Source organism: Pseudovirgaria hyperparasitica (genome assembly GCF_010093815.1).
Source record: "Pseudovirgaria hyperparasitica strain CBS 121739 unplaced genomic scaffold EJ05scaffold_12, whole genome shotgun sequence".
Classification (NCBI taxonomy): Eukaryota; Fungi; Ascomycota; class Dothideomycetes; order Acrospermales; family Acrospermaceae; genus Pseudovirgaria; species Pseudovirgaria hyperparasitica.
Window position 1 is genome coordinate 202,727 of NW_022985560.1, and position 27,080 is coordinate 229,806.

The window sequence follows — 27,080 nt, forward strand, 5'->3', positions numbered from 1 at the left end:
CGTCATAGCGATAGTCTAATCTTCGATTGGGACACGCGAACAGATCGTAATCTGAACATCCTCATGTAAAAAACAAACCCAGTATAGAACACCTCTATCCAGCCGTACATGTTCCATGATAGGGCAGATTCCAGCTGCATGGGCACCCTCCTGCCTCGCGATTGGGACGCATTGGTCCTCATCGCTTGTCTGGCGTCTTCCTCCACTTTTCAGTCATCTGCTGTGAATAATGCCTAGACGGAGCCAGTCGATGTCATCTTTTTGCGGAGGTGGTTCTTGTACTCGGTGATGGTGCCATCCCATCGGCGTACTGTCTTGTGCTCGCAAACCATGATGTCTTTCGCAATTTTGTCGAGTAACCTGCACTTTGTGAGTACTCAAATGCACAGGGACACGCAGGGTTAAAAGCTTACCTGAAGTCGTGGGAGACAACAACGACACCACCGTTGAAAGCGTTAATGGCGTCAGCCAAACTGTCAATAGTAGGAATATCAAGACCATTGGTAGGCTCGTCAAGTAGAAGCATGTTTGGCGATTCGATAGCCAAAAGAGCGAACACGATTCTACTCTTCTGTCCCTCTGACAAAGTGCCCATTAGAGCAGTCTGAGACTCACCACTAAGACCGTATTTGCCAAGTTGCTGTCTCCAGTATTGGTAGTCTTGGCTAACGGCGGGGTACTTGTCGCGGACAAAGTCGAGAGCAGACTTGGTAAGATCGAGTTGCTCTGCTGAATGCTGACTGTAGAGACCAAGCTTCAGGTGCGAGTGGCGTGAGACACTTCCTCCAGATGGCGAAAGAGCTCCAGTAAAGATACGAAGAAGGGTGGATTTACCAACACCATTGGGTCCAACAAGACAAGTACGCGAGTCCATGTCGACACCAAAATCAAGATTTTCGTAGAGGTTGTCTTCTTTCTTGCCCGAGTACGCGAATGTCACGTCGTCCAAGGAGAGTACAGGAGGTGGTAGCTTCTCAACATCGGCGAAACGGAAAGAGAAGACACGGTCCTGAACGACCTCCTCGATGAAGCCATCTGCCTCCATTTTATCGAGAATCTTTTGCCGAGATTTGGCCTGCTTGACCAAATTGGCGTATGTTCCAGCGGATGCAATGAACTTCTTGATGTGCTTGATTTCTTCTTGTTGCTTTTCATAGGCCTTGGTCTGGTTTGTCTCCTGTTCGGACCTGGTCTTGATGTACGAGTCGTAATTACCACCGTAGTACGTGAGTTTCTTCATTCTCATGTCGATCATGTTGGTGCATACTCCGTTCAGGAAGTCCATACTGTGAGAGACGAGGATGAGGGTACGGTCCCATTTCTTCAGATATTCTTCCAACCACACACAGGCTTCCAGGTCCAAATGGGCGGTAGGGTCGTCGAGTAGGAGGAGAGAGGGGCGAACGAAAAGGGCTTTGCCAAGAGCAACACGCATTCTCCAGCCACCAGACATATCTTTCGTCTTCTTCAAAATCGTCTTCTTGTTGAATCCGAGACCAGTCAAGATGAGGGAAGCACGAGTGTGGAAGGTAGATGGGTCCATAGATTCCATGCGCTATCATTCAGTCAGTCGGTATAGCCATTGAAATAGTAGTGTTGTGTCTTACCTCATAAAGATCCATAAGAACAGGGCTCTCAGGCCCATCGTTTTCTAAGATGGTCTCGGCTTGCTTCTCCATCCTCGCCAACTCGTTCTCAGCCTCCTTGACAACCCACTCCAAAGCACCCAATTCTGATGGTGGGGCACCCTCATTAAGGAGGTAGATATCAACATGCTCCGGAAATGGATATTCACGCTTGTCGATGGCTTTCAGGAGAGTAGACTTGCCGCAGCCATTCTCACCGAGGAGTCCGTATCTTCGACCGAAAGTGACCTCTAAGGTGCAGTCTGTGAGTAGATTTTTTCCGTGGAACACAAGACTGGCGGATGTGATTTTGACGTCGCGACTGGCCGCGAGCGACGAAAGCACACCAGTCGTGACACGGTCAGAGATACCGTGCTCATCGATTTGCGAAGTGAGCTTGGCGATCTCATCCTCCTCCTCGCCGTTGACAGACGAAGCCTTGGAGGCATTCTTGGAACCAGCCTTGGAAGAGACCTTGGAGGCGGCGGTCTTCTTGGGCTCCTTGCCGGCAGCGAGACGTTTAGCCTCGCGGGCGGCTTTAGAAGCAGATACCATGTTTCTCTTCCTTATGTGTCTGTATGCAGAATGTGTAGACTGTAAAAGTCGGGCTGATTTTCTTTCAGGCTCTATATCGAGGTGGGGCCTAGGGCGCTAATCGATAGGCGGGACAGTGTCAGTTGGCAACTATCTAGGTATGCGATGCCTTATGAAGCAAAGAGGGAGGACTCGTGAAGTATCAAAGGCGTATGCTTGCCTATTACTTCACGCGGTTTGAGGGAACAAGAAGTGAGGAAGTAAGAGGATGAGATTCAGCGTTAGTTGGTGAGCAGCCCGAGATTGAAAATTAGAATTCCCACAGAGCAGCCTGGTGGCGGGCGCCGCTAGATAGGGTTTAGCCTACATCCCGCTAATTTCCACCCCGCCATTACGTAGTCAGAAGCTCGTTGATCCAACCCAAGAACTGACAGGAAGATGTTCAGGTGTAGATTAATCTACCAAGACATCGCAGTATCACAATGTCATGTTCATTCTCTTTCGACTGGTTTGAACCATTTCTCTTTGCTTACGCTGGCCAAAAGGACGGTTGGCCGCATTGCCGCAAGCGGTGACATAATTTTCATGGCGGTTCATACGAACCATGGTCTTCCTAACCCAGCTAACACAATTCGTTGACCAGAACGAACTGATGTGCAATCGTGAATAGAAAATGCACGAGCACCAACCCATCGCGTAGCCAGGGCAACTGCACGTTTGCTATCAATTCGTCAAAGAACCCATCCTTGCTAAGCGTGTTGTTCCCATAACAGTTCGGGATCATCGCGCGCCATCATGTACCATAGTATTTTCAGAATTCGCACTGATCGAATCTTGACTTGTAATTTGACGATCGAGGGTCGTGTCGAGCGAGGTAGACCGCATTGAAAGACTCGAACGAGCGATAACAGGCGGTAGTAGTACTGGTGGACTGTTTCCGATATAATGCTGACCACTCAAGCCTGTCTCAGACACTTTCACATCGACAAGAATACCATGATCAGTAGCATGAGTGATCTTCTGCTCCTCTAATGCTTCCAGGTCAGGCTGGTGCGACTGCTCTTGATTCCACAGCCTCCCACCGACATCTCGCGGTGTCCACCAAAAGACCGGAAACGTTCGCTGGATATTATTAACAAGGAGAGCAATCCCAAGCATGACAGAAGTCCCGATCAAAACATATGGAAGGAGGGTCCACCCCATTGCCTCGACATCCGGATCAATCGCAGCCAGAAGCGCTGTCGCTCCGCCAGGTGGATGAGCAGTGTTGGTAAACGTCATAACGCTAGAGGCCAGGCCTACGGCAACAGCGCCAGCGAGCCACTTAATTTCCTCAAAGTTGTCCGAGTACTTGAAGAGCTTGGTGATACAAATGCCGCTCAGGGCTGACAGAAAGTGGCCGAGTATGCAGTTTCGAGGTTGACCGAGGGGTGACCCGATGACGCCATATTCGAGGACAGCAGATGCGCCCTATATTCATCAGCTTCAGTTATAAGATTGCATCCCATATACTTACGAAACTTGCGATGATGATAGGTGGATTGGCATGCTTGAGCGCTCCGCTGTATTTGAAAATAGCGCACACAGCAGCAATACCACAGAATGCTCCAAAGAATGACCACCACCAAATGAGCACGTTTCCGACATCTTTTCGTGGGGTTTTCCTGTAGCCGAGAAACCAGGCTATGCATCGCGGTAGACGGTACACTTGTGATCGGGGCAGATACGGATTGACGTAGTCGTCAACATCGAAACTCAGGTTACGTATAGTCGAGTATTTCATGGCGGTAGATATCAGGATTTAGATTACCGCCTTCATACGGAGGTGGAGCAGCGATATCAAGCAATGACATTGTCTCGGATGACATCAAGGACGAACGGAAGGACAGCATGATTGCTGCAAGTAGCCGCGACTTGCAAAGAAAGAAGCGGATCAATACGGTCACGACGGCCCTCGTAGTCTGGTCTTATGGACTGGTTTGTAACAGACTTGCGCGCTTTCGGATTAATGTACGTAATATGTTCGAAGACACATCGGTTTTCCTCGGAGAAAACTTCCCGGTTCCTTTTACCTACCTCGGGTCACCGTAGAGGGCATACAAGACAAAGATTACTTTGCTCATAAATTTCTGCATTCAATAAGACATAGACTCCAACACCACATACCCGGAATCACCGGAAATCAGAAATGCAATTTTACTTTGGGCTCATGAAACTCTACGAACGCCCTAAGACCCCCTAGAGCCCACAGCTGGAGCCCTGAAATACCCGATTTCAACGCTGCAGAACCACCAGCGCTCGCTCTCTCTCCTCCAGAACATTCTCCCATTTGAGTCCCTATATCTGTTCGAGTATCATGAGTTCACGCAAAAAGCCAAATAGTAACAGCAATTTCTTATGTCAAATCGAGTGTTCTTACGCGATTTCGTGTTTGGTATCGCGCATAAATCGATTCAGAGTTACATTTGGGTATCCCACATGAGTTATGCGCTATTCTAGCTGGTCAAGGTGTATATTAAACATAAGGAGACGGTCAATGATAGAAGCGTAGTTTCGTGAGATGTCACCAATAAACCTAAGGCTCCTCACCAGACTCGGTGTCGTGCGTTCTGTTGGCTGTGAAAGATATAGGTGTAGCAGTCTAAATGAACCGCATTGATTGATTCCCTTGGCCTTTAGATCACACCTCAGTTCAGATGTTGTGTCGAAATATCGATTCTTGGACTTCCAGCGTCAAGATGAATGGCATGATGGTTTGGACGAGCCAAGCATCGGTTTGGAGTGCTTTGACTGGATACATATTCTATCAGATCGTCTCAGGGTGCCAGACAGACAACAGCAGGGGCAGTTCATCAACCTAGGTCTATACTATCGGGATGCATCTCCGCTGATCGACTGTGATATAAATCACCCACACATCTTTTCATTCCTGGTTGCCTCTCTCGAGCTTTGAGAGTGCCGAAAGTTCTTGGATCAAGGTAGCAAGTGCGGTGATTTGCATCTGAGGGCGGGTGCCCGGGGACACTGGATTGTGGATAGAAGCGTGCAGCTCAGTCTTGATAATGGCCCAATGACTACATGGTCTCATCAAGGAATTTATAAAGATTGTACATTGGGTGCGCTCAACTCTAGATTGGGTGAGCTCGCTGTTGTTGCCCGTGCGTCGATAGCAGACTTGGACGATCTACTGATGCACCACGACATAAACCAAACGCTTATCGATGTTAACCCATGGTCCAGTTCTCACAATGGCCCTGTTGTTTACTCTCTACACTATAGTGTAATCCTTAGGGCATGATTTTGAAGTCTGATGTGTCAAGGGTAGTAGCAGCCGGAAACTTTGTATATTCTCTATCGTATGGTATGACGTGACTTCAGCGAATGCAAGAAAGACACTTCTTCTCAATCCATCTTGCAAAACGTACACTTGGTGCATCGATCAGTCTTTCGACCTGTGCAGCAGCAAAGAAGACGGGTAGTAGGAGGACAGGGTACCAGACAAACGCGCAAAGAAGCCAATAACCAAGAGATTCTTCGTGTGGTGCCAGGCTTGGTGGGTCCAGTCCAAAGAGCTGGAACAGGAATGCCTGAAACCGGAGAGCGAAGAGATAAATGACAGCCTCATGTATGAGATAGAGAGAGAATGACACTTTGCCAAGATATTGACACAGTCGTGTTTCGAATACAGCTTTGAGTCGAGGCAGTTGAGATATTGATCCTAGAATACCGACGCCAGATAGGGACCACCAGAAACGCGCGTGATCTTCCATGTACAGGCCAGTGGGAGTGTGTCGTCGCATGAATTCGAATCCCACCATTGGTCTTGTATCAACCCATGGATATGCTTCCTTGTCGAGGGTTGGAAAGCCTCCAATATAAAAGGATAACAAGAAGATTGTAACCCATAAGGCTCTAGCTTTGTTTGTGATGGTCTTTCGGACTGCCAATGCGTCGAAGTTCTTCTCTTGAGCGAGGTTGATATCGGCAAGGAGCATTCCTGAGGCGAAGCAGAAGTAATGCCAGGCTCCGGAGCACATGCAAATGACAACTAGAAACGCGGTGAAGATCATGCGAGTGATATGACTTGGTACGTGTATGAAAGACAGCAACCAGATGTAGCATAGGAAAGAGCCGTAAAATTCAAGAGGTATGGTCCATATGACAGCCTCATACCTGGGATGCGTCACAAACCCATGCATCGAGCGATAAAAATTGTGGACCGGGTTCATGAGGTGATCGAGGTCGAGCAACCAGTCTTTGACTTGTCCCCAGAACGTAGGTTCAGGCTTGAAGCTGAAGTTAAGAGGCGGCGCAAATCCAACACGCGTTCCCAGCATCTCGAAGAAAGTCAGCAGTATGACGGGGCCATACAATCTAAACCCGCGTCGGAACATCGAAGACGCCACTGCTGGATAGACCCGAGGGGCTGCTCCTGCACGTAGCCATAGAAGACTTTTGTGCGTCAGAACATAGCCGGAAACCACGAAGAAGAGTGAAACTGCAGGACCCCCAGAGACGAAGATAGTCCTGACGAAAGGAAAGCCGAGGAGATTGGTAACGGAAGGGTCAGCATGCCAGGCAGGGACGAGTCGTATCCAGCATCCCATGGAGTGGAAGATGAACACCCCAAGAGCAGCAACTCCGCGAACACCATCTAACCATGAAGTCGAGCGTAGCCGTATTGAATCTGAAGATGGATAGCCTATCAGTCTTCCTAACAACGTTGTGCACGTCTTCTTCACGGATGATGACCGACGTCGTGGCTCCGAGACAGCACTGTCAGGCCTATGCAAGGCTTCAACGTCGAGTTCTGCTTCATCCCTCAGTTCTGAGAGTTTCTCTAGCTCTCGGGAGGATGGTAATGTGAGTCCCATGATGAAGAAGTGATGATAGTGGAAAAGAACCAGGCGAATCTTCAGCTGCCGTGGCTAAGCTGGGTGCCTCGCCTCAGACCAGTGTGGTATCGAGCGAGTATAGCATATGAATATGTAATTACGAGATGACGGAGCAGGCGGAGGCTGATATAGATCAGCAAATAATGGAAAACATGCAGAAGATGCGTCGTTGACAATCAACGAAAGTCAAGAGATTGTCGCTGTTCATGCTGTGGAGGCCGCGGCCCAGATGACAGCCACAAGTAGGCTCGCGGGGCTCTGTGCACTGATTCTGGTTTAGCGTGCACTTTCGAAGACGCCTTTTGCATACATTAGGAAGGTGCCATGTCGATCTCTTCCCCTGACGGCTGTACGTAAGTCAGCGAGCTGTCCCTGCTTGAACAATAATTATATGATTATATGAGTGTATATGTATGCTATAATTTATGGTCCGTGGCAATGAGTAGCCACTCCTTGCGACACCTATCCTGCTCCCGAATGATCTCTCGGCTAGAGTAGGAGCTTCTCAGCCACGAACGGATACATGATAACCACAGAATAGCTTTTGGGTCACAAGTTAATATTGCTCATGGGACCTTGTTTGGGTATCGGTTAATATGGCCTCATCGAATCCAATGTGTGAAGAACATTTTATGCCGTCACGCATGGAGTCCAGCCTTCTTCGGATCACCCCGTTTCGTCGTGTAACAGAGCATGCTTATGCATATACTGTGCGATTCTGGCGAATGACTGTAGGATACATCTCTAAATACCAGATATCTTGTTTTTGAGTGGCTAGTTCTCATAAGTGTGTGTGTTCATACGATGCAAGATACATTACTCCTAAATTTTAATATCCAAGCTTCTTCGCAAACCACTTCCCTGCTCTGACGCTCGTCTGATCGAAATAGATTGTCCCCATATGTGCGACGCTCATGCATATAGACAAAGATACGAATGCACATACCAGGAATCGGGAACTTAGCCCGATCGGGCCGATGTCCGGTATCCACAACCGATTGTCCCACCAGGTTGGATGTTCATCAGGTCGAGCATCAATTTGTCCAAACATCCGGTGAATTGTCTCACTGAGCGTGAAGTAGACGAGTGCGTGTGTGAGATACAATGAGAACGACACCTGTCCAAGATAGCGTAACGGACGAGTGACGAAGAACCTCTGAATCCAGGATATACGTCTGCACGAACAGACAATCATGATGGCTCCCATTGATGTCCAGAAGCGTATGTATTCCACAGCCATGTAGTTCGCTGGTGTGAGCATCGTCACAGTATGCCAGCCTGGCGTGTCCAGTGCCCATTGAGGGCCTCCCATAAAGCCTGGTTGGCCAGCGAGCCATAGGCCAAGGAAGAGGAGAGCATTGTATATGACATCTGGAGTGACCTTGCTCTGATGTAAAAAAGGATAGCTGAGCTCGTAGACGTCGATAATGGACATAGTCATGCCCGCGAAGAACATTGCCATCGCCCAATGCCCAACGACGAAAACCAGAACAGTCGCGACCATGAATCCATACGAAAGTCTTTTCGGGGATATGAATTTCATGCGGCTTGTCACAAAGGCAAGAGCGTATATTAGCATCGACCCTCTGAGCTCGACTGGCATTGTCCACATCACAACTCCATAGTAGCACCACCGTCCATTCATCAGACGGAATGGGTTGAAGAACCAGGTGAACTCTGATAGCCAGGCTACCAACTCAAGTGCCAGTGACTGTTTTGGCTCAGGCCAAGTGACATAGCGTAGCGTGCCAAAGGGCACATGCATCAGAATAGCATATAAGAGAGTCGACATCATTGGCGGTAGGTATAGCCGGATTGGTCTTTTTAGGACTGACGATATCAACTGAGAGTCACATTTTCCGTGGTCGCGTATTGCGCGTAGTGGTGAACGACTCAGCACATATCCCGAGAGGACGAAGAAGACTGGGACGGCAGTATGACCCCCTGTGTAAATTAAACGGAAGATCGGAAAGCTGCCGAGGTAGTAATTCCCGTTCTCTCCGAATCCATGATTTAGATTGTCGCTTTCTCCATAGAAGTACGGAGTGTAATGCTGGAGGACGACTATTAAGGCGGCGATGCCTCGTAGGCCGTCTAGGTACGCGGTCGACCGTGAGGCGAGTTGCTGGTTTTCTACATCTGGTACAAGGCCTTCCGAAATCGGGTCGGAATCGTGGATAAGCTCCTTCTCCTCCGTGAGTGCATTTGACATCATGCTGAATTTTCGATGAATGATTCCATGTCAAAGTAGCGCTGCAATGAAGTTGGAGAGCAAGGCCTTTTCTAGGTGAGGTAAAACCCCGTGCTTGTCAAGGGGCGCTAAGTCTGGGCGAGGGGTGCGTCGTGCCCTAAATATGAGGCAGCTTTCTTGTGCTTGATGAAAGTCGAATATACATTTTTTAAGATCAACATTTGTCATGTCTCATTGGTCTAGTTGGTTATGACGTCGGTCTCATATTAGACTGTATGATCCACCCTCAGGGTGTGGTTATCCGAAGGTCGCCAGTTCGACTCTGGCATGGGACACATTTTGGCATTACTTTTGACCTTCGTCTTTTCCCCTCACTTAGTGACAGAATTACTTATCGTGACTGGATTATTCATTAACATCAAGTCATGGCCTAACAACACTTTCTATACAATCATGCTAGTGATTTCTTGTATTAATATTTATTAGTAGTCCTTCCTATTATATATATATATATATCTCGCTGTTCTATTCGATTTACAAGAGCTATATAATCAGTATACTTATAATGGTTGTCAGTAATCTTGCTCCAGCTGATATTACGTTTCGCCTGTCAAGTTTCGGCTCATAACGTGCCCAGCTTAAGGTGGTAGGTCACGATCCTCCAATCATTTCAGGACCTACCTACTCTTTTAGCTCTTGACGGCGGTAAATGCTGTCCCAATATTACAATAGATGGTGGAGCACAGGTTCAGTCGAGATGCAGGATGAGAATTTCTAGATCATGTATTAGCACGGTCTAGAGAAAGAAAATCGGATGTGCGAGGACTAGGTGCGACGATGTTTCGCATAAGGGACACAAGAGGTGAAGGGTCCCGGGTGTGAGGGGCTGTTGACTTGCGTCATCGCGGGGCTGGCTCTTGAATTGTATATCTAGATCGAGAATCATGACTTGCCACACGTTTCGAAGACCATTTTAAGCATCTCGCCCCGGACACCATCGATGAGTAATTCTGGTAAAGGTTTACTGGGAAGTCTCATACTGGTCTCAAAATATTTGAGGTCTTTGCAAGCTGCCAATTGAGAAGAAGATGACAATGCATCACATACATATCATGCCCAGCGCAGCGAATCCCAGACACCAAGCGGATGGAGCGCTAGGGAGCAAGCGCAGTCCAGGCCTGCATGTCGACGTAATCCCGGATCAGGTCGTACGTTCTCCTCGGGACGACCTGAGAGGTATCAGAGTGGAATCTTGATGGACCGCACGGGCAGGCTCGGCCGCCGAAGTGGTCACATTTGTGGTTTCCTGGGCCCAAGAATAGATGCAGGCGAAGCTGAAACGAAAGGCTCGTGATTAGGAGCCATCGTGTCGGTGTGGTGGATGAGGCTCTGCTGCAACATGAACATGTCCACGTCCACACCCGCCCCGCCCGTCCTTGAGAAGGGTAAATGCATAGCCCGTGAGAAGTGGCCTGGTGGCTGGCCTGGGGCGAGGTCGCTCCCGTTGAAGCCAGTAATGAAGCCACGATGATGGTGGGTCTGGAGCAGGGAGACGACAAAGGCCACAAAGGACTAGCCGCTCAAAAAGGCTGGCTGTGTGAAGAATGCTGATGGTTGGCTCCCCGGCACAAACACATCTTGGCGCATGCAGCCAGCTGACCTCTTCAATAATGCGAATCTTCGCGTCTCGTGAGACACCTGTGTGGCTCCACCTTGCCCACATGTTGTGCTAGTTCTGCAGCTCCGCTTCAATTGGGACGCATACACAGGACCTACACACTCTCTCCCAAGAGTCTCAATTGATTGCGTGCATGATATCAAAGTAAATAATTATGCCGTGTCTGAGACTTGCGTCAATTACTCTTTTGACAAAGGCCACCACCATCGATTTTGCCGCGCCAGGGTCCAGGGGACGTGATCGACACACAATAGGAAAGAATCGTTATTTAGGCGAGCTTTGCACAGAGCTGCCAGGCCAATTGATAATCGCGGTCGTGCCCCTTGGGCAGTCGTCGTCTCTTACACTGCGCAGCATAACGCAAACTTATCGAAGCCAGCCACTCTATCAATGGATCGCTCAGCAGTCCATACCAGCACAGAGGCGGGTGAGATCGTTCTTGCCCAACAGGCCCCAAGCAGGCAACGGCTTAACAACGTCGACAAGATCTGTGAAGCCTATAAGATGATGCTACTTCGCACCGTTAATCCTGTGCTGTGGTGGTGACATATTACTGATGTGTGCTTCGGACGCTGGAGAGACAGCAACACAGCGGCCTGCCTGTAGAACGAAATGTGCCTCTTCTCTGTCGTTCATGTGCCTGCCGTTGGAGCCAATAAGGGGGCGTGAACTCAAGGACAGCCCAAGGTTCATGCGGAAACGCTGAGGAGGCGTATGGAGAAAATAGGCGTAGCCTCGTAGGTGGGCACTGTTAGAGTCGAGCAATTGGCCGCAACTGGGCTCGCTAGCGATTTGTGCTTTGTGGATTAAGCGTCCTGTAGTCTGTTGATGAGGACGAGAGAGCAAGACTCGATGGCTGAGGATGGGATCCGAAGGTGGATACGGCGGAGACCAGCAGATGGTCGTGCAAACGTACCCGACAGCCATGATGAGCCCATCCGCTTTGTTACTTGGTCGTGTTTTGACCTTCCTTCCCAGTAAAAGCGATAATACCAATCTGGCTGCTCCCCTTCCGTGAAAACGTGGCATTGGTGGCCCTGCGAACACTTGCGCGCAAGGTAGGTAACTCCCAAGTAACTAGACTATGACCGCCAGTCTACCACCATTCAGACCTTCATTCACTGCACCAGTCCGCGGCCCACCGAGCTTGTGCTGTTTGTCTTATTGACTGACTTGGTCCCTTCAATTCGGTGCATCAGCATAGCAGTATTCACCCAGCTATTAAGCTCCACACACGCCAGGCCCAGGCACGCTACCAGCACAGGGTAGGTTACTTGACGGTATTAGAAGATCGAGGTAGGCCATCCTTATTAGTACGAGGTCACGCGCTGCCGTAATAGGGCCACAACCACAACCCAAGCCCCTCCCATCCGCATCGTCATTTCACTACTTTCATCATCTTCGCTCTGCTCTCTCTTCAACCTCATCCTCAACCTCAGCTTCACCCTCGTCCTCATCTTGCACCTTTTCATTTCTTCCTACAGCTTCTACCCTTTCACCTTCTACTCGGCCTGTCTAGCTCTGATCACCTCGACTGTCCCCGCCTTTGCGTCCTGCTGATTGCCTCTTTCTTCAGCCACTCCCGCCCGCTACTCCACCATCACCTGCGCACTTGACGAACAGCCCTCGAGGGCCTGCGCCGACAAACCTCAACAGCTCCTAGCAATCCTCTTATCATCCTCTTGACATCGCTTTGGCCTCATACTTTACCTTATATCCCCCACGATACTTGCCCAGAACGGATCAACTCGCTTGCACCCCGCTTTCCGCCAGTCCTCCATACTCTCGGTAGCAACTCGGTCACCAACGAATTCTCGTCATAGCTGTGCTGCAAGGCGATGACCGGCTCCCGCAACAACGCTTTCACAAACATGAGAATGGGTGGTAAGGGTTTGCCATCACCAGTACTTGCACTATTTGACAGCTGACATAGACCCCGAAGAGATAATCCACGAGAAAGTCCAGGATGGTGTGACTGGCGAATATCGGGATCTATCATATACGCAATGCAAGATCGTAGGAAATGGCTCCTTTGGTGTCGTATTTCAGACAAAGCTGTCGCCCAGTGGAGAAGATGCTGCCATCAAGCGTGTATTGCAAGACAAGCGGTTTAAGGTCTGCCGATGGAGAAGGTCTCGAGTGTATCAATGACTAACTCATGCTAGAATCGCGAACTTCAGATCATGCGCATTGTGAGACACCCAAATATCGTTGAGCTCAAGGCCTTTTTCTATAACAACGGCGAGCGGGTAAGCACGTCAATTGTTACCACACAGCGGTACTGCGCTAACCAACGTTCAGAAGGATGAAGTTTACCTGAACCTCGTGCTTGAGTTCGTTCCTGAGACAGTGTATCGAGCATCGCGGTACTTCAATAAGATGAAGACGGTCATGCCGATACTCGAGGTCAAGCTGTACATCTACCAGCTCTTCCGATCGTTGGCGTACATCCACTCCCAGGGTATCTGCCATCGCGACATCAAACCGCAGAACTTGCTGTTAGATCCTGGCAGTGGAATTCTTAAGCTCTGTGATTTTGGCAGTGCGAAGATCCTTGTCGAGAACGAACCCAATGTTTCGTATATCTGCTCTCGCTACTACCGTGCCCCAGAACTCATCTTTGGTGCCACAAACTATACGACAAAGATCGGTAGGCTTGCAATGCGCACTGTTTCTCCTAAGCACCGAAGAAACTGACATTTGTGATACAGATGTGTGGTCGACTGGATGTGTCATGGCAGAGTTGATGCTTGGCCAGCCTCTGTTTCCAGGGGAGTCTGGAATCGATCAACTGGTCGAAATCATCAAGGTTCTCGGTACACCCACTCGGGAGCAGATTCGAACCATGAATCCGAACTACATGGAGCACAAGTTCCCACAGATCAAACCGCATCCCTTCAACAAGGTCAGACAAATTCTAGCGCAACAACCACCGGTGAACCAACAGTTAATTCCCAATCAGGTCTTCCGCAAAGCGGACACGAATGCAATCGAGCTGATTGCTCAATTGTTGGAGTACACGCCTACTCAACGTCTCTCGGCCATTGATGCAATGGTGCATCCATTCTTTGATGAGCTGAGAGATCCAACTGCTAAGCTTCCTGACTCCCGCCACGCCAATGGAGCTCCGAAGGACTTCCCTCCACTCTTCAACTTCACTCATCATGGTTTGTGGTACTTTTCTTTTACTGTTTCGTATCTGCTAACAACAGGTCACAGAACTTTCTATCCGGCCAGAACTGAATCGACAGCTGATTCCAGCTCATATTCGCCCAATCCTTGCATCGCAAGGCCTCGATATCGAATCGCCAAATTTCAAGCCTATGTCCAAAGACGACATGCTCGCAAGATTGGATTAAACTCTAGTCGACTCAAAATGGCGAGCCACTGTTACCAAATAGGTCTTGTCATCGTTTCGACAACCTTTACGCGCCTCCCTGACGACTTTGCCCTCTGGAGAGTGCCGTCTTTACAGGTACTACGGACTCTCTGACCACAATCACAACGGCCTTTTGTTTTCGTAAGGCACTCATTCCCGTGCACGAAGTATATTCCTCACGCCCGAAATGATACGAAATGTCAATATTCCACAGTTACACCGTATCACCGTACCAGTATTGTCGAATGCTCAGCTTGTTGTGCCTTTGCGCTCTTGGTGATATCGCAGAGCGATTGTAGTATCCTACTCTCAACTTCTTGCGACATCGGTCTTACTTGGTCCTGGATGAGAGGCAGCTATGAATCGACGACGACAATTGCGCCCTTTGTTTTTGTGAAGTTGGATTCACGGGATGAATGTCTTATTTTGGTGCGACCAGGCCTTCTATACCACTCCAGGACATTGGAATGGTTCAAATACAAACGCAGCCTTCAGCCTGCGGTGGATCTTGCTCGTCTACGCGCAGTCTGCGTAATACTCAGATATGGCGCAGCCCTTGATCTTGATGGAGAAGGCTCAATGAGGCAGGACTAGCATACTGCAGGCATAGGCATCTTCAATTCTTCGTTCATCTCTTTTATTAGACGTTTTTCAATTTTTCTTTCCACTCATATTACTGGTGTGACTGGCAGCCAGCGACGTTTCAATGTTCTGATTTCACCGCATTCAGGAAACCTGTCGTTTTCGCATTTTCTGACAATAGGTACTGTTCAAGTATTTCGCTGTTCCATAAAAGGATCTGGATTGGCTACAGAGGCGTCCATTTGCATCTGAGAAACGCTGTATGCGACGAACTTCCTGGTTAAAAGGTTCGAGATGTCAGTAGGCAAAAGAAAATCGGAGTTAGACACATTTCAATAGCGGGCCTCACTTCACGTGCACATCTTGAAATTTCTATTGATTAGTTGTCATCGCACATCTTCACATGAACTTTACCACGTCCCAAAACGTGAAACAATGGTATTGAAAGTAGCCTGTCTACCCGGCAAATGCCATGTACGTCGAGTGGTAATCCATGAATTGGTGACGGAGGTGCCTGGCAGAGGGAGAATTCAAGTCTCGATTTGTTAGACCTAACTGGTAGAATCTATTCACTGTCGTTCACCTACCAAATGACCTCAACATCCTCTTACCTCACTCATCGTCGTATCTTCTAAGAGATTCCACACCCTGACTCATCTACTTTCTCGCCATCCACCATGAATATTATAGATTCTCTTCTGGATGAGGAGACGCCAGGGCTCTCTTCATATGCTATACTTGAGCCAGATCTAAACTCACAGCGCTCAGGAGCGGTCCCAGCGGTCAAAGATTTGGCACCAAACTTGATCAATTACGATGAGAATGCATTGAGCGATCTGCAACATGATGTCGGTCTGGCAAGCTCAAACGTCTTCGCTATCGTCAAAGATCACGAGGACAGTCCCCGGAATGGTCAAGATGCAGGCTCGAAAGTGTTTGTAGATCATGTTCATGCCCCGATTGCTAGTTCGTCTAGTAATGACAATAGTCAGTCGAGCTACCCCGGGAAAGGTTCGGAGGTAGCGCAAGTGCCAGCTGGTCCAAAAGGGAGTAGCCCGCGCTACCATAATCATGAGCATTCACGTCGGCAAAACTTGATCCCCCGTTCGCGCAAAGGGCTTCAGCAAGGCCGACTTCGCGGTCTCCCAAATCCGAGTCTTATTCAGGTCAAACACTCCAACGACCGTGGAGCGTACAATCACTTCTCTGAAAATTCACCTAACGAGTACTACAAACTGGGCTGCTACTCCAGAGACGCTAGCTCGTCGCGAGGTGCAAGCTTCGCATCGCCATCACGACCAAAGCTCAACACCGTTGAAAATCAGAACGATCCCGACAGGCCCATCGTTGACTCAAACATGGCAGATATGGACTCGAGAGACTCAAAGCCGAGGCACGGAGGAAGAGGATACCATAATAAAAATGGCAAACGCAGATACAGGGGCAAGTCTAGCCTGTGCTACCAAAGGCCTCGTGGGTTTCTAGCTAATGATACCAAATAGAAGATGACGACTATGATCGCCAGCCCCAGCGTCGGAAGATTGAGGAGCCAGCCTTTGTCAAGGTGAGACGATGCGTTCTGCAGCTTGGCGACTCTGGCACGAAGATTCCAGCCACTGAGACGCAAGAGGTTGCAAAGAAGATTGCAGAGAGCTATGAAGATTCGGAGGTGAAGGGTGGGGTGCTGGATCTAGTCATTCAGTTGTGAGTAGTCTTCGAAGGCCAGACGCGCCGTGAACTTAACAGATACAATAGTTGCGTCGAACAACCACTGAAGATCCCAATCATGGCCGCGCTGTGTCAGTACGCAAATGACTATAATTCAGATATCGCGGTCGAGCTACTCACCCGTGCCGGAAAACAGGCGCAGGCCGCGCTAGAGAAAGGCTCGTGGAGAGAGTTCAAGCTACTCCTCCGCTTCCTTGCATGCTGTCAGTCTCTTTACAACGACGATGGCGTTTTCGGAATACTCGACGAACTCTTCAACAGTGCTGCAGAACTTCAAGCCGCTAGCTCAGCCGACACAATCGGCCTTGAGATCGTCAAGATCATCCTGCTCACAATACCTTATGTCCTTGCAACCTCCGCAACTGGACTTGAGCAGAAGGCAGCGGAACTTCTCGAAAAAACTGGTATCGTCGCATCCGCCCCGCACGCCTTGGAGTCCTTAGTTGAGCCATATCATGGCGCGGCTGAGACTGAGAACTTCCATCGCGGAAGCGAAGACCGACCATATTCATACAAGAGTTTGCTCGGTTTGCTCCAAGATCAGATACAACAAGAAGCCAACATGGGCTGGAAGTTGCCATTCATCCTTAGAGCGTATGTCAAGCCAGTTCTCCCTGCCACGGAGGGCGATGTTGACGCTGCTGGTATCATCGACTCGCCTAAGCAACACCCCTTCCCCGTTATCACCATGCCTAACCCAGTCTCGCAAGGGCCGAAGGCTCTTTTCCCCGAAGCATTTTACTCAATATACGCCGATCAGGACATTGAAGTGAGTTACAGCCCGCGAAGCTCGATTCATACATTACTGATGATTCTAGACTGTTCCTAAGACTACAGCACTCGTCGGTACCCTTGTCCGCGATACCCTTGTAGACACCATCAACATCCTCGACTTCAATCGTCACCAGGTAGCCAAGTTTCTAATCGACATGGACAATTTCTGGGCTCCTGGAACCTTCGTGAAAAGGGCGACGCCATTTGACAAGCTGCGCGACATCCCGAGCGGCGAGTCAACTTGGAAACCTGAAGATGTTGCCATCGATGCTCTCTTCTCGCAAATTTTCGTTCTACCATCTGCAGAGCATAAGCTTATATACTACCATTCAATCATTACAGAAAGCTGCAAGATTGCGCCTGCCGCTATCGCTCCTAGTCTAGGTAGGGCTATTCGATTCCTTTTCCGCAATTTAGACGGTATGGATATGGAGTTGAGTGCAAGATTCATGGATTGGTTCGCACATCATCTCAGCAACTTTGAGTTCCGGTGGAAATGGACCGAATGGACTGATGACCTGACCCGACCTGCGATTGATCCAAAGAAAGCTTTCATTGTTGGTGCCCTTGACAAAGAGATTCGGCTCAGCTTCGCCAAACGTATACGCTCCACCTTACCACCGGAATACCATCATCTCATTACTGAAGCCAAGGAGAAGGACATTCCTGACTTCAAGTACAATGACGAACGTACGCCGTACGCTACGTACGGACGGGAACTGCTCGCCCTCATCCGCAAGAAAGCCCCTGAAGAAACCGTTGACATCGTCATGAACCAGATTCACGACGAGGCTGCCGAGCGTGGTATTGGGGATGTACACATTCCATCGACCGATGCATACATTACGTGTATACTCTTTGTTGGCTCCAAGTCACTCTCACATGCTCTATCCATCATCGATCGCTGCAAGGACCGCCTGCTTTCAACACCTGAATCCGCGCGTATACAAATAGTACAGTCTGTCGTCGACTACTGGTCCATTCATCCAGGCACTGCAGTGTCTATTATCGACAAGCTCCTCAATTACACTATACTCTCTCCAATGCACGTTATACAATGGGCTCTTGGCCCTTCTCGTCTTAAGGAAGGCAAACTACTCTCACAGCCGTGGGTCTATGAGATGGTGTCTACGACAATGCATAAAGTCACCTCCCGAGTTCGTCAGATCGCTGCTGCACGTTTACAGGTAGCTCTCCCTCCTGAGCAGATCCGCATGCTCGACGAAAAAGTCACTGAAGAGCGTCAAAGCATGCGGGAGCTCTTTGCCGTGATTGCTGAGGCCACCCAGGGTCTTGCGGCTGGTGCTACCGATGGGTATATGGAAGCTGTTGGTGCGAACGATATCACCCCTGCTGAAGCCGAGCTACTACGTGCTTGGGGTGCACGTTGGAACCGAGTTTTTGCTCGAAAAGGTGCCGTTGAAGAAGCTGTTGTTGGTGAAGCAGTCATGGAGATGCGTGTCAAAGACGCCGAAGAAGCGTTGCAGAGGCTCAAACAAAATGAGGCAGAGGTTGAAGCAGCTGCTGAAGCGGCGGCAGCGGCAGCACAGGACGGACACGGGAACGGAAATGGAGATATGGATATGGACACAGCTGCAGATGGGAACAATTTCTGAGTGTCTGGTTTGATTCGACCGTGATCGAGACGTGAGGAATACGTCTCACGTGTACCATTACCACGGTCTAGGGTTTCGCGTGGGTGGGTTACAGGCAGTTCAGTCGTTCCATAGCAGACTAGATCTGCAACTGTGGAGTCAATGGGATTTGTATTCTGCTATGCACTGTATTATGAAATTTACCGTCAAGCAATCGATAAAACCTCTACTGGATACTATCTCACGTCCCTGTCTCACACATAGGGATGTCTAGTTCCGTTAATCGCTGATCGACACGCAAAACGTAAGATACTGGTGTGAGACAATGCCAATACTTACTCTGATACCTAGGTACCTTGGGAATAATTTAGGAGTGTACTATATATATCAAGACACCAATACTTTTGACTTTCATAATATCCTAATATAGCAATACTCTAATTAAACTATACTAAGTCTTATCTAGATATAGTAAGCTAATTAGGTAGTACTAATTATCTAGAGACTCACTGAATTATTGGTATCAAGATGACTTGAAGTAGTGGATTCAAGCTGTAATGGATGCCACTAGTGGTTTCTTGTAGCACTAGCACCTGATGACGGATGAACGAAGCCATATCTGTTGCTATTCTACATCCAACTCCAACGCTCATACATCTTACCTCTAACCCCCCCCAACAGCAAGTATAATGGTGTCCCCAGCACGAACTGCGACAATCTCGCGCGACACCAATGAAACCAAAATTAACATCTCTCTTAGCCTCGACGGTGGCGCCCTCCCACACAGCAGTACCAATGGCGAAACAGCTGTCAAGCAAGATCACGCAGCGCAGATCTCCAAGCGTCAACAGATAGATGTAAATACGGGCATTGGGTTTCTGGATCATATGCTGCACGCACTGGCGAAGCATGCGGGCTGGAGTTTACAAATACGGGCGAAGGGTGATCTGCACAGTACGTCTACTTCCACTCTCCATTCAGACGCTGAAGACTTGAATAAACAATAAACCGCTCGAGCTGACTCGAACACTCAGTTGATGACCACCACACTGCTGAAGACACATGCATCGCCCTCGGTACGGCCTTCAAGACCGCCCTCCTCACACCCACAACCCCACCACACCCTGCCCCCGCCCGCTTTGGCAGCGCATACTGCCCGCTCGATGAAGCCCTCTCGCGCGCCGTCATAGATCTCTCAAATCGCCCATACTCCGTTGTGGATCTTGGGCTCAAGAGAGAGAAGATTGGCGACCTGAGCTGTGAAATGATACCGCATTGCTTCCAGAGCTTCGCACAGGCGGCGGGCGTAACGCTGCATGTAGATTGCTTGAGAGGCGAGAATGATCATCACAGGGCGGAGAGTGCCTTTAAAGCGTTGGCTGTAGCGATTCGGATAGCTACGGGCCCGTGGGAAAGACCAGGTGTCGAGGTCGGTGAGGGCGAGGGCGAGGTGAGAAGTACCAAAGGGGTGTTGTATTGAGAATTTTATCGGCAGTCGAAAGCACGATGTTCGACACCTGACTTGGTTAATGTATGGTTGCTACAGTACAAACTGTGTCTATAGCCCTGTACAATATCCTTAATGATGATACACTACCGCTTGTACTCTCTATGTGTTAGACAGAAACTTCATAATTTTACATAATGTACTTAAAATGATAGATCATGCTTCAAGCATCGTTATTACTTCATGAGGTCATATTTGCTCTATGTAAAGCTATTTCTGTACAGATGAATGCTTCAGAAGTCAACGGAGTATAGTACACAACAGGATAGTTATTCTATAGATATAGTAAGGCTGTACTGTCTATAATAGTGGAATAGAGAGAAGACTCGTTAGTATTAGGTTGGGATGTCCGTAAATGCTAGTCCTATTCCGGGTTAACTCTGGATACAGCTTAGACCCTCGGACCTTGTCATTCAACAACAACGACCTGACGAGGCACGATCTACCCCGAGATTCTCAACATGCTCCAATATGCATCTCAATGAAGATGCGAAGTACCGAACGTCGACTCAGTTTCGGTATTGGAATTTTACTCCAGACTCATTAGCGTCGTTGCGTCGAAACACCAATCGAGCCGCAGTAGAGCGCGTGAAGGCAGCCTTCGACCGGCGCCGCAAAGCTCGAATTGCTGCAGACAAAGCACAAAATGGCGGAGAAGTGACTGTAGTGTCAGAGTTGCAGACCAAAGAGGTAGAATGTTTGACTTTAGAGGAGGAGCAGAAACTACTGGGGTACTACTGCGCGCAATGTCTGAAGATGGGCAAGGACAACTTCAAGTACCCCGCAAACGTATACGTGAGAGAGGACACCATGCCTTGAGTTCTCCATGCTTACTGCTCAGGGAACTGCAATTCAGTATATGAAACGATTCTACTTGTTCAACTCTCCAATGACATATCACCCCAAAGACATTCTCAAGACTGCTCTTTTTGTCGCAACTAAAACCGAGAACCACCACCAAGACTTGGACAAATACTGCGGACAAATAGGAGGAAAAAAGCCGACTCTTCGAGACGATGTACTAGCCCCAGAATTCATCTTGACTCAAGCACTCAGGTTCACATTTGAAGTGAGACATCCCTTTCGAGGTCTGACTGGTGGTCATCTGGAACTTCTGTCCATGGCTAAGGGAGAGGCAGCTGTACTTCCTGGGCACTCACAGTCTGCCGTACAACTACAGCAGGCTCTACTTAGTCTACCTCAGACCTCTGGTGGGCCTGAAATCATACACGAGGTGCATCAGATGGAGAAACGCATCACAGAAGCTCATAGTATTGCATCCGATCGCTATCTCAAAAATGCAGCCCTGCTTACCGATGCGTACTTTCTCTACACGCCTTCTCAAATTTGGCTCGCCGCTCATCTCCTCGCCGACGAGCCACTGACTCTCTTCTATCTTGATACCAAGTTTACTGTCGCTCCTGGATCAAACTCATCAGCTCCACTCAAAACTAGGGTCATTTCCACCATCCGTAGCTGCGCGACGATGATATCAAATGGAGATACACCATCCCAGCCAACTCTCGAAGAGCGTGCCGAACTCACACGTGTAGACAAGAAACTATACCAATGTCGTAATCCTGATAAAATAGATTTGATTGGCCTGAATAAAGCACAGAAACGCGACGCTACTATGGATGGGAAGTTGGAGGAAGGACTGGCGAAGAAACGAAAAATTGAGAGAGAAAAGCAAGAGAAGGAAGCTGACGACTTTTGGGGTCCACCTCTACCAAATACAGGCGCTCCAGGCTAACGAGGGTCCGGATAGTGTCCTAACAACTCGGAACATACGTCTCTGCTTCCCTGGAATCATGGCTCATAGGTATTTGAATCCAGGGGTGTGTTCGGACCATGAAAAAGGAGAAAGAAACTCGACGCTACATATGGGACAAAAGTCGAGTGTATCTCCTGGTCGCGACCGGCAACTTCTTGTAGTAAAGAACGAATCTTCCGGTTTAGACCTCGCAGTAATGTCAAATATATGAGTCTGATGATTTGTCTCAATATTGGTAGCGGACCCCATTCAATCAAGGGGATAATACATGTCTGTTCTATTCTACAAGAGTGAACGTGACCCATGAATCCAATACTTTAACTTTTCATACATCACGCCAGTCTTGAAGATCCGGAGAGAGCCCAGTGACACTTGAGACATTTCCAGCGAACCAGTCCGCAACCTCCGTACGATACATCTCAGAGTTCAGTCGGTGGTTATCTGCCTCCCTTTCTTCTTCTTCATCCACCGAACGATCCTCCAGACAATCATGCGGATACTGCATAGCTGGTCCATCCGTGGAAACATGTTTACGCTCACGTGTATGCTGTGCCTGGTACTTCAGACACTCAATCTCTTGCTCTTGCTGATGGATGACCTCGCTTATTGTTTGCGGAGCTTGTGTTTGGATAAACATTTTCAGCTTCATATACTGGATATTCATGTCCTTCATTTGAGCCTGTAGTGTCTCGATCGTCCCTTCTAAATCTAATATCTTGGACTGTGCAAGGCTGTTGGACATCTCTTCGTGTAGGAGTCGACTTTCACTTGCATCTAGCTTTTCCTCCATAGCGGTAAGTGTTTCGTTGCGCTCGGCTAGAGTACTATGAGACACGCTGAGCTCGGCACGTAGTAAGCTGTTCGAGCGTACGAGGCTTGATATTCGAGTTTCAGCAAGCATGGCGTACGAGAGGTAGCTTGGATCGTTTGGGTGGGTTTGCTCCTCTGGATTGCGAGCCAGAGCGCTATTCTCGGCCAAGTTCCTCGAACCAAACAGTCCAGAGATATGTCCTCGGGCCAGTACATCAAGCAAGGTCAGACGGTTTCGGGCGAGGTCTTCGTATTGTTTGGCCTCTTCACAAAGGAGTGCAACAGTCTGATCTGCGATTCCAATTGATTTCTCCTGGGTGGTGCGCTCCGTTTTAAGCCTCTTTATGGTCTGCAAGGCGTCGTTCATCTCCGCGATGGAAAGACTGCTCAGACGATTCTTGCTCTCCACTGCGTCGGCGACATCTTCTTTGAGCTGGACATTCTCAATCTTTAAGTCGTGGTATTCTGACAAGATCTTGAGCGCAGAGTCTTGGATCTGCCTGTCTTTAACTTGATCCCGCGCCAACTGCCCCTGAAGCTCCTCGACGAGGTGAGATTGTGTCTCGATCCCCTCTTGAGCTTCGGCGAGTTCTTTCCTAAGCTGGTCGTTCTCGGACTTGAAGTCGGCGATACTTGTTCCCACCGCCCAGTCTTTAATTCGCTCCTCGATCAGGCGCTCTTCTCGCAGCTCTGCCACAAGATCTCTTGCAGCTCGCGCTTCTGATCGACACACCTTTGACAATTGATCAATTTCCTTTGTCAACTCCTCCTTCTCTAGGACAAGCGTATTGACAATCTCCGCCCGCTCCACGACTGACCTGAGACTGTTCATACACGTCGAGCACTGCGGCATGAACTGCGAATCGCGATCATGCGTATGCTCCGCTCGCTCCCACTTACAGATCCCCGCCGCTTCATATATACACCCACTAATCACACGACACAGTTCCTCATTGTGCTCGCGAACTTTGCTCGTCTCGTCCCCCATCTCTTCAATCCACCCACCAGGATTCAGACGTAGCTTACCAAGCGGGGACAAAAGAGCCAGCAAGATCATTTCACACCCGTGGCAGTTTATTTGGAACCCATCGTCAACGTTGTGAAGGTGGTACTCGGTGTCGTATGCATCAGCGAACATGTTTCTAAGGGCCCCAGAGACCAGGTCTTCGTGGCGTCTGATATCATCTTCCTGTGTCTCCGCCTTCCTAAATGCCGTGCGCGCCTCTAGTCTCGAAGTCTCATATGCTTTCTCCGATTCAAGTCTCGCACTGCGTTCGTGCTCTAGCGCGCGCTTCGTCGCAACGAGTTGTATACGCAGTGGGTTTATCTGTTCGAACAGGCGTTTCTCTTCTGCCATCCACTTTTGTCTTTCACGTGAGAATTCTCGATCCTTGAAGTACAACTCGTCGTTCATTTGCTCCTTCTTGGTCCTGAGTTTGCAAAAGTGGTACGCCCAGGTCACGCCAATAGAACCAATGAAGCCTGCTTCGTTCATGTCTAGGTTAGTGGTGGGTGGCGCCGTGAGATGTGTGAAGGAGTCCATGTGCGAGAGGCAAAGCTTGGGTGCACAACAGCCAGTATTGCTTCCCGTGTCGCTGTGAGGCATTAGACTTGATGATTCAGTCGACATTGTTGGATTTGAAAAGGGGAATATCTGTGTTGAGTAATCTAAGTCAAGAGATCGACCTTTTCTGTCGCGTGAGTTCGAAAGCTATCAAGAGAAAGCTATCAAGCAATCTTCTCTTTGGAAATTCGAAAACAGGTATGAAATTGAGCAGCCAGCACACTAATGAGCTATCTGGCAAACGGGACAGCGAGCAAAAGGGAATGTACACGTGCTTGTGTGGAACCAGCAGAGATGCTACTTAGTTAAGGGAGCTCAGTGACGTTCAAGGCCTGATGTGAATATTGCAATACGAATCATACCTAGTTCATTACCGATTTTCTTCTTCAATATGCCTGATTCGATTCACAGTGGTCCAATGATGTTCAAGCCGGGGGTTCTATAGAGCTTTCAATCCTTGTCACATCTAGACGCAAGAGTATGACGACCTCGCAGGCAATGTATTACTACAGCAGGTCGATGTCTTCTCATTAAATGCCATCCGACCAAGTTCACTTGTGCTTCCAGCTACTGCCATCTATCCACTGATCTTACAGGTACAGGCCCTCTGGTTCGCCTTCACTCTTAGTCTTCAGTACTCTTTCTCTTGCTGAGCGGAAATCTGCCATCTGCACCCGCATCCTTCGCTCACGGAGTGCCATGAGACCGGCTTCGGAGCAGATAGCCTTGATATCTGCTCCAGAAAGATCATCTTTCTGGTTGATGAATTCATCGAGATCGACATCATCGGACAGTGACATCTTTGAGGTGTGTAGAGTGAAGATCTTTTTCTTTGTGTTCTGGTCCGGATTCTCGAAGAGGATCTTGCGATCTATACGTCCAGGTCGGATCAAGGCAGGGTCAAGTGTCTCAATCTTATTAGTTGCCATGATCACTTTGACATCGCCGCGATCATCAAATCCATCAAGTTGATTAAGGAGCTCCAACATAGTACGCTGGACCTCCCGTTCACCACCAGATGTCGACTCATATCGTTTCGTGCCAATCGCGTCGATCTCGTCGATAAACACTATTGATGGGGCGTGCTCGGCAGCGACCTGGAAGAGCTGCCGCACCAATCGTGGGCCGTCACCAAGATATTTCTGGATCAGCTCACTACCAACGATACGAAGGAAAGTTGCGCTGGTCTGGTTGGCCACAGCTTTGGCTAGCAGTGTCTTTCCAGTACCAGGACCTCCATAGAGGATGACACCCTTCGGTGGCTTGATACCCATCTCCTCATAGAGCTCCGGATGAAGTAGAGGTAGCTCCACGGCTTCTCTTACTTCTTGTATTTGCTGCTCCAAACCACCAATATCCGCATACGATTCCGTAGGTGCTTTGTCCAGCTTCATGACCGATACAAGTGGGTCGGCATCATCTGTCAGTACACCAACGACCGAAACAGACTTGTGGTGCAGGAGTATGCTGGCTCCCGGCTCAAGGAGATCCTTATCGACGAAAGACATGATCGAGACATAATACTCCGGTCCGGTAGCACTAGAAACGATCGCATGATCGTCATCGATCAACTCTTCCAGGTTTCCAACGCCCATGGGACTGCCCCTCATATCATCAACTCTAGATCTTTCATCGGCGTTGCGGTCAATAGCGTCGGAATCGCCACCAGCAGCGGCTGGCTGGGTGGTACTTGCTGCTTTGGCCTTGCGGATGCGTTCCTGATTCTCGACGTATTCCTCCTCCAACAATAGATGATCGTGAATTCGTTGCATACGCAGATACTTAAGCTTACAGCGTGCTGTCGGGTATACTGTCGGGAGCTTTGCAGCGGCGTTTGGGCCTGCAGCCTTTCTTTTCTTACGACCGATACGGGTTGTTGGCTGCGGTGGTGGTTCATACTTGGGCTTATCCTTCTATAAAACATGATGTGTTAGTTTTTGTCTTCGCGTACCACATCAGATATATACAGGAGGCAATAGATTCAAGTCGCGTATCATAGGTTCAGCCATCTGATGGTGTTCTTTCTCTTTCGTAAATGAGAGTTTCATACCTTGCCGTCTTTCTTGTCCTTCCCACCCTCACCTGGCGCTCGGCCACCCGCGCTTGATTGGTTCGCGCCCTATAGAGAACGTCAACATAGCTCCTCGGCCTAGGTGTTCTTTATCGTGTATGCTTACCATACTGAAAGTGTGCTTAGCAACTCTAGGCTAATAGCGCGCGTGTGAACGGTTTGTAGTGATGAAAATTTGCAGGTTGTCAACAGAATGACGAAAGAGATGCACGAGATGCAAGTAGTTGATGGGTTATACAACCAGCGACGTTTACATGTGTATGAGAGCTCGATAGCCCTGGAAGATTGATGGGGATGTTGGTAGACGGATAGGTAAGCTGCGCTAGTCGGTGGCGTCTACTAGCGCTGCTGCTGTAGCTGTACCTTCGTGGAT

The 27,080-nt window shown here is 49.0% G+C and overlaps 10 protein-coding genes and 1 non-coding gene across 11 annotated transcripts; 5 read left to right on the forward strand and 6 right to left on the reverse strand.

Moving 5' to 3' along the window:
- Nucleotides 1–73: 73 nt before the first annotated feature.
- EJ05DRAFT_79699 (uncharacterized protein) lies at nucleotides 74–2,559 on the reverse strand. The gene is made up of 3 exons (XM_033749978.1): nucleotides 1,608–2,559; nucleotides 414–1,555; nucleotides 74–360 (listed from the first exon to the last, which is right to left on the reverse strand). The coding sequence occupies exons 1-3, from the start codon at nucleotides 2,178–2,180 to the stop codon at nucleotides 234–236; spliced, it is 1,842 nt and encodes a 613-aa protein (XP_033598299.1). The 5' UTR covers nucleotides 2,181–2,559; the 3' UTR covers nucleotides 74–233.
- A 50-nt stretch (nucleotides 2,560–2,609) lies between these two features.
- EJ05DRAFT_79768 (HPP-domain-containing protein) lies at nucleotides 2,610–4,035 on the reverse strand. Its single transcript, XM_033749979.1, has 2 exons — nucleotides 3,676–4,035; nucleotides 2,610–3,629 (listed from the first exon to the last, which is right to left on the reverse strand). The coding sequence occupies exons 1-2, from the start codon at nucleotides 3,940–3,942 to the stop codon at nucleotides 2,940–2,942; spliced, it is 957 nt and encodes a 318-aa protein (XP_033598300.1). The 5' UTR covers nucleotides 3,943–4,035; the 3' UTR covers nucleotides 2,610–2,939.
- A 1,460-nt stretch (nucleotides 4,036–5,495) lies between these two features.
- EJ05DRAFT_79684 (uncharacterized protein) lies at nucleotides 5,496–7,262 on the reverse strand. Its single transcript, XM_033749977.1, has one exon. The coding sequence runs from the start codon at nucleotides 7,031–7,033 to the stop codon at nucleotides 5,534–5,536; it is 1,500 nt and encodes a 499-aa protein (XP_033598301.1). The 5' UTR covers nucleotides 7,034–7,262; the 3' UTR covers nucleotides 5,496–5,533.
- Nucleotides 7,263–7,713: 451 nt separating this feature from the next.
- EJ05DRAFT_477915 (uncharacterized protein) lies at nucleotides 7,714–9,324 on the reverse strand. Its single transcript, XM_033744338.1, has one exon. It carries the CDS (start codon nucleotides 9,267–9,269, stop codon nucleotides 7,884–7,886), a length of 1,386 nt encoding a protein of 461 aa, XP_033598302.1. The 5' UTR covers nucleotides 9,270–9,324; the 3' UTR covers nucleotides 7,714–7,883.
- A 149-nt stretch (nucleotides 9,325–9,473) lies between these two features.
- On the forward strand, nucleotides 9,474–9,580 carry EJ05DRAFT_t59. Its single transcript has one exon. It is a non-coding gene; the product is annotated as a tRNA-Met (tRNA).
- Nucleotides 9,581–12,761: 3,181 nt separating this feature from the next.
- On the forward strand, nucleotides 12,762–14,282 carry EJ05DRAFT_441846 (Pkinase-domain-containing protein; the record flags this gene model as incomplete). The annotated part of the gene is made up of 7 exons (XM_033742006.1): nucleotides 12,762–12,807; nucleotides 12,866–13,038; nucleotides 13,089–13,172; nucleotides 13,225–13,573; nucleotides 13,635–13,828; nucleotides 13,886–14,090; nucleotides 14,143–14,282. 7 exons carry the CDS (start codon nucleotides 12,762–12,764, stop codon nucleotides 14,280–14,282), a joined length of 1,191 nt encoding a protein of 396 aa, XP_033598303.1.
- A 1,490-nt stretch (nucleotides 14,283–15,772) lies between these two features.
- Nucleotides 15,773–19,280, forward strand: EJ05DRAFT_467254 (cap binding protein). The gene is made up of 4 exons (XM_033742837.1): nucleotides 15,773–16,327; nucleotides 16,387–16,588; nucleotides 16,640–17,381; nucleotides 17,431–19,280. The coding sequence occupies exons 1-4, from the start codon at nucleotides 16,243–16,245 to the stop codon at nucleotides 19,000–19,002; spliced, it is 2,601 nt and encodes an 866-aa protein (XP_033598304.1). The 5' UTR covers nucleotides 15,773–16,242; the 3' UTR covers nucleotides 19,003–19,280.
- Nucleotides 19,281–19,578: 298 nt separating this feature from the next.
- Nucleotides 19,579–20,667, forward strand: EJ05DRAFT_477920 (IGPD-domain-containing protein). The gene is made up of 2 exons (XM_033744339.1): nucleotides 19,579–19,935; nucleotides 20,016–20,667. The coding sequence occupies exons 1-2, from the start codon at nucleotides 19,671–19,673 to the stop codon at nucleotides 20,459–20,461; spliced, it is 711 nt and encodes a 236-aa protein (XP_033598305.1). The 5' UTR covers nucleotides 19,579–19,670; the 3' UTR covers nucleotides 20,462–20,667.
- Nucleotides 20,668–20,905: 238 nt separating this feature from the next.
- On the forward strand, nucleotides 20,906–22,563 carry EJ05DRAFT_80119 (uncharacterized protein). Its single transcript, XM_033749981.1, has 3 exons — nucleotides 20,906–21,283; nucleotides 21,345–21,576; nucleotides 21,628–22,563. Exons 1-3 carry the CDS (start codon nucleotides 20,960–20,962, stop codon nucleotides 22,239–22,241), a joined length of 1,170 nt encoding a protein of 389 aa, XP_033598306.1. The 5' UTR covers nucleotides 20,906–20,959; the 3' UTR covers nucleotides 22,242–22,563.
- Nucleotides 22,564–22,587: 24 nt separating this feature from the next.
- On the reverse strand, nucleotides 22,588–24,702 carry EJ05DRAFT_539714 (uncharacterized protein; the record flags this gene model as incomplete). Its single annotated transcript, XM_033749541.1, has 1 exon — nucleotides 22,588–24,702. One exon carries the CDS (start codon nucleotides 24,700–24,702, stop codon nucleotides 22,588–22,590), a length of 2,115 nt encoding a protein of 704 aa, XP_033598307.1.
- A 133-nt stretch (nucleotides 24,703–24,835) lies between these two features.
- On the reverse strand, nucleotides 24,836–26,952 carry EJ05DRAFT_477922 (26S protease regulatory subunit 4). Its single transcript, XM_033744340.1, has 3 exons — nucleotides 26,814–26,952; nucleotides 26,687–26,755; nucleotides 24,836–26,549 (listed from the first exon to the last, which is right to left on the reverse strand). The coding sequence occupies exons 1-3, from the start codon at nucleotides 26,814–26,816 to the stop codon at nucleotides 25,227–25,229; spliced, it is 1,395 nt and encodes a 464-aa protein (XP_033598308.1). The 5' UTR covers nucleotides 26,817–26,952; the 3' UTR covers nucleotides 24,836–25,226.
- Nucleotides 26,953–27,080: the final 128 nt, after the last annotated feature.

What these genes read in the sequence shown, in the direction of transcription:
- EJ05DRAFT_79699 (XM_033749978.1), bottom strand. Translation starts at nt 2,180, where the DNA reads ATGGTATCTGCTTCTAAAGCCGCCCGCGAGGCTAAACGTCTCGCTGCC. An exon ending in TTCTTATGGATCTTTATGAG is followed by an intron (nt 1,556 to 1,607) that starts GTAAGACACAAC and finishes ACTGAATGATAG; the next exon opens with CGCATGGAATCTATGGACCC. An exon ending in GTTGTCTCCCACGACTTCAG is followed by an intron (nt 361 to 413) that starts GTAAGCTTTTAA and finishes CACAAAGTGCAG; the next exon opens with GTTACTCGACAAAATTGCGA.
- EJ05DRAFT_79768 (XM_033749979.1), bottom strand. Translation starts at nt 3,942, where the DNA reads ATGAAATACTCGACTATACGTAACCTGAGTTTCGATGTTGACGACTAC. An exon ending in CTATCATCATCGCAAGTTTC is followed by an intron (nt 3,630 to 3,675) that starts GTAAGTATATGG and finishes TGATGAATATAG; the next exon opens with GGCGCATCTGCTGTCCTCGA.
- EJ05DRAFT_79684 (XM_033749977.1), bottom strand. Translation starts at nt 7,033, where the DNA reads ATGGGACTCACATTACCATCCTCCCGAGAGCTAGAGAAACTCTCAGAA.
- EJ05DRAFT_477915 (XM_033744338.1), bottom strand. Translation starts at nt 9,269, where the DNA reads ATGATGTCAAATGCACTCACGGAGGAGAAGGAGCTTATCCACGATTCC.
- EJ05DRAFT_467254 (XM_033742837.1), top strand. Translation starts at nt 16,243, where the DNA reads ATGGCAGATATGGACTCGAGAGACTCAAAGCCGAGGCACGGAGGAAGA. An exon ending in TGGCAAACGCAGATACAGGG is followed by an intron (nt 16,328 to 16,386) that starts GCAAGTCTAGCC and finishes GATACCAAATAG; the next exon opens with AAGATGACGACTATGATCGC. An exon ending in ACGCCGATCAGGACATTGAA is followed by an intron (nt 17,382 to 17,430) that starts GTGAGTTACAGC and finishes TGATGATTCTAG; the next exon opens with ACTGTTCCTAAGACTACAGC.
- EJ05DRAFT_477920 (XM_033744339.1), top strand. Translation starts at nt 19,671, where the DNA reads ATGGTGTCCCCAGCACGAACTGCGACAATCTCGCGCGACACCAATGAA. An exon ending in GGCGAAGGGTGATCTGCACA is followed by an intron (nt 19,936 to 20,015) that starts GTACGTCTACTT and finishes TCGAACACTCAG; the next exon opens with TTGATGACCACCACACTGCT.
- EJ05DRAFT_80119 (XM_033749981.1), top strand. Translation starts at nt 20,960, where the DNA reads ATGCATCTCAATGAAGATGCGAAGTACCGAACGTCGACTCAGTTTCGG. An exon ending in AGTACCCCGCAAACGTATAC is followed by an intron (nt 21,284 to 21,344) that starts GTGAGAGAGGAC and finishes ACTGCAATTCAG; the next exon opens with TATATGAAACGATTCTACTT. An exon ending in AGTGAGACATCCCTTTCGAG is followed by an intron (nt 21,577 to 21,627) that starts GTCTGACTGGTG and finishes AGGGAGAGGCAG; the next exon opens with CTGTACTTCCTGGGCACTCA.
- EJ05DRAFT_477922 (XM_033744340.1), bottom strand. An exon ending in AGGACAAGAAAGACGGCAAG is followed by an intron (nt 26,550 to 26,686) that starts GTATGAAACTCT and finishes CATGTTTTATAG; the next exon opens with AAGGATAAGCCCAAGTATGA.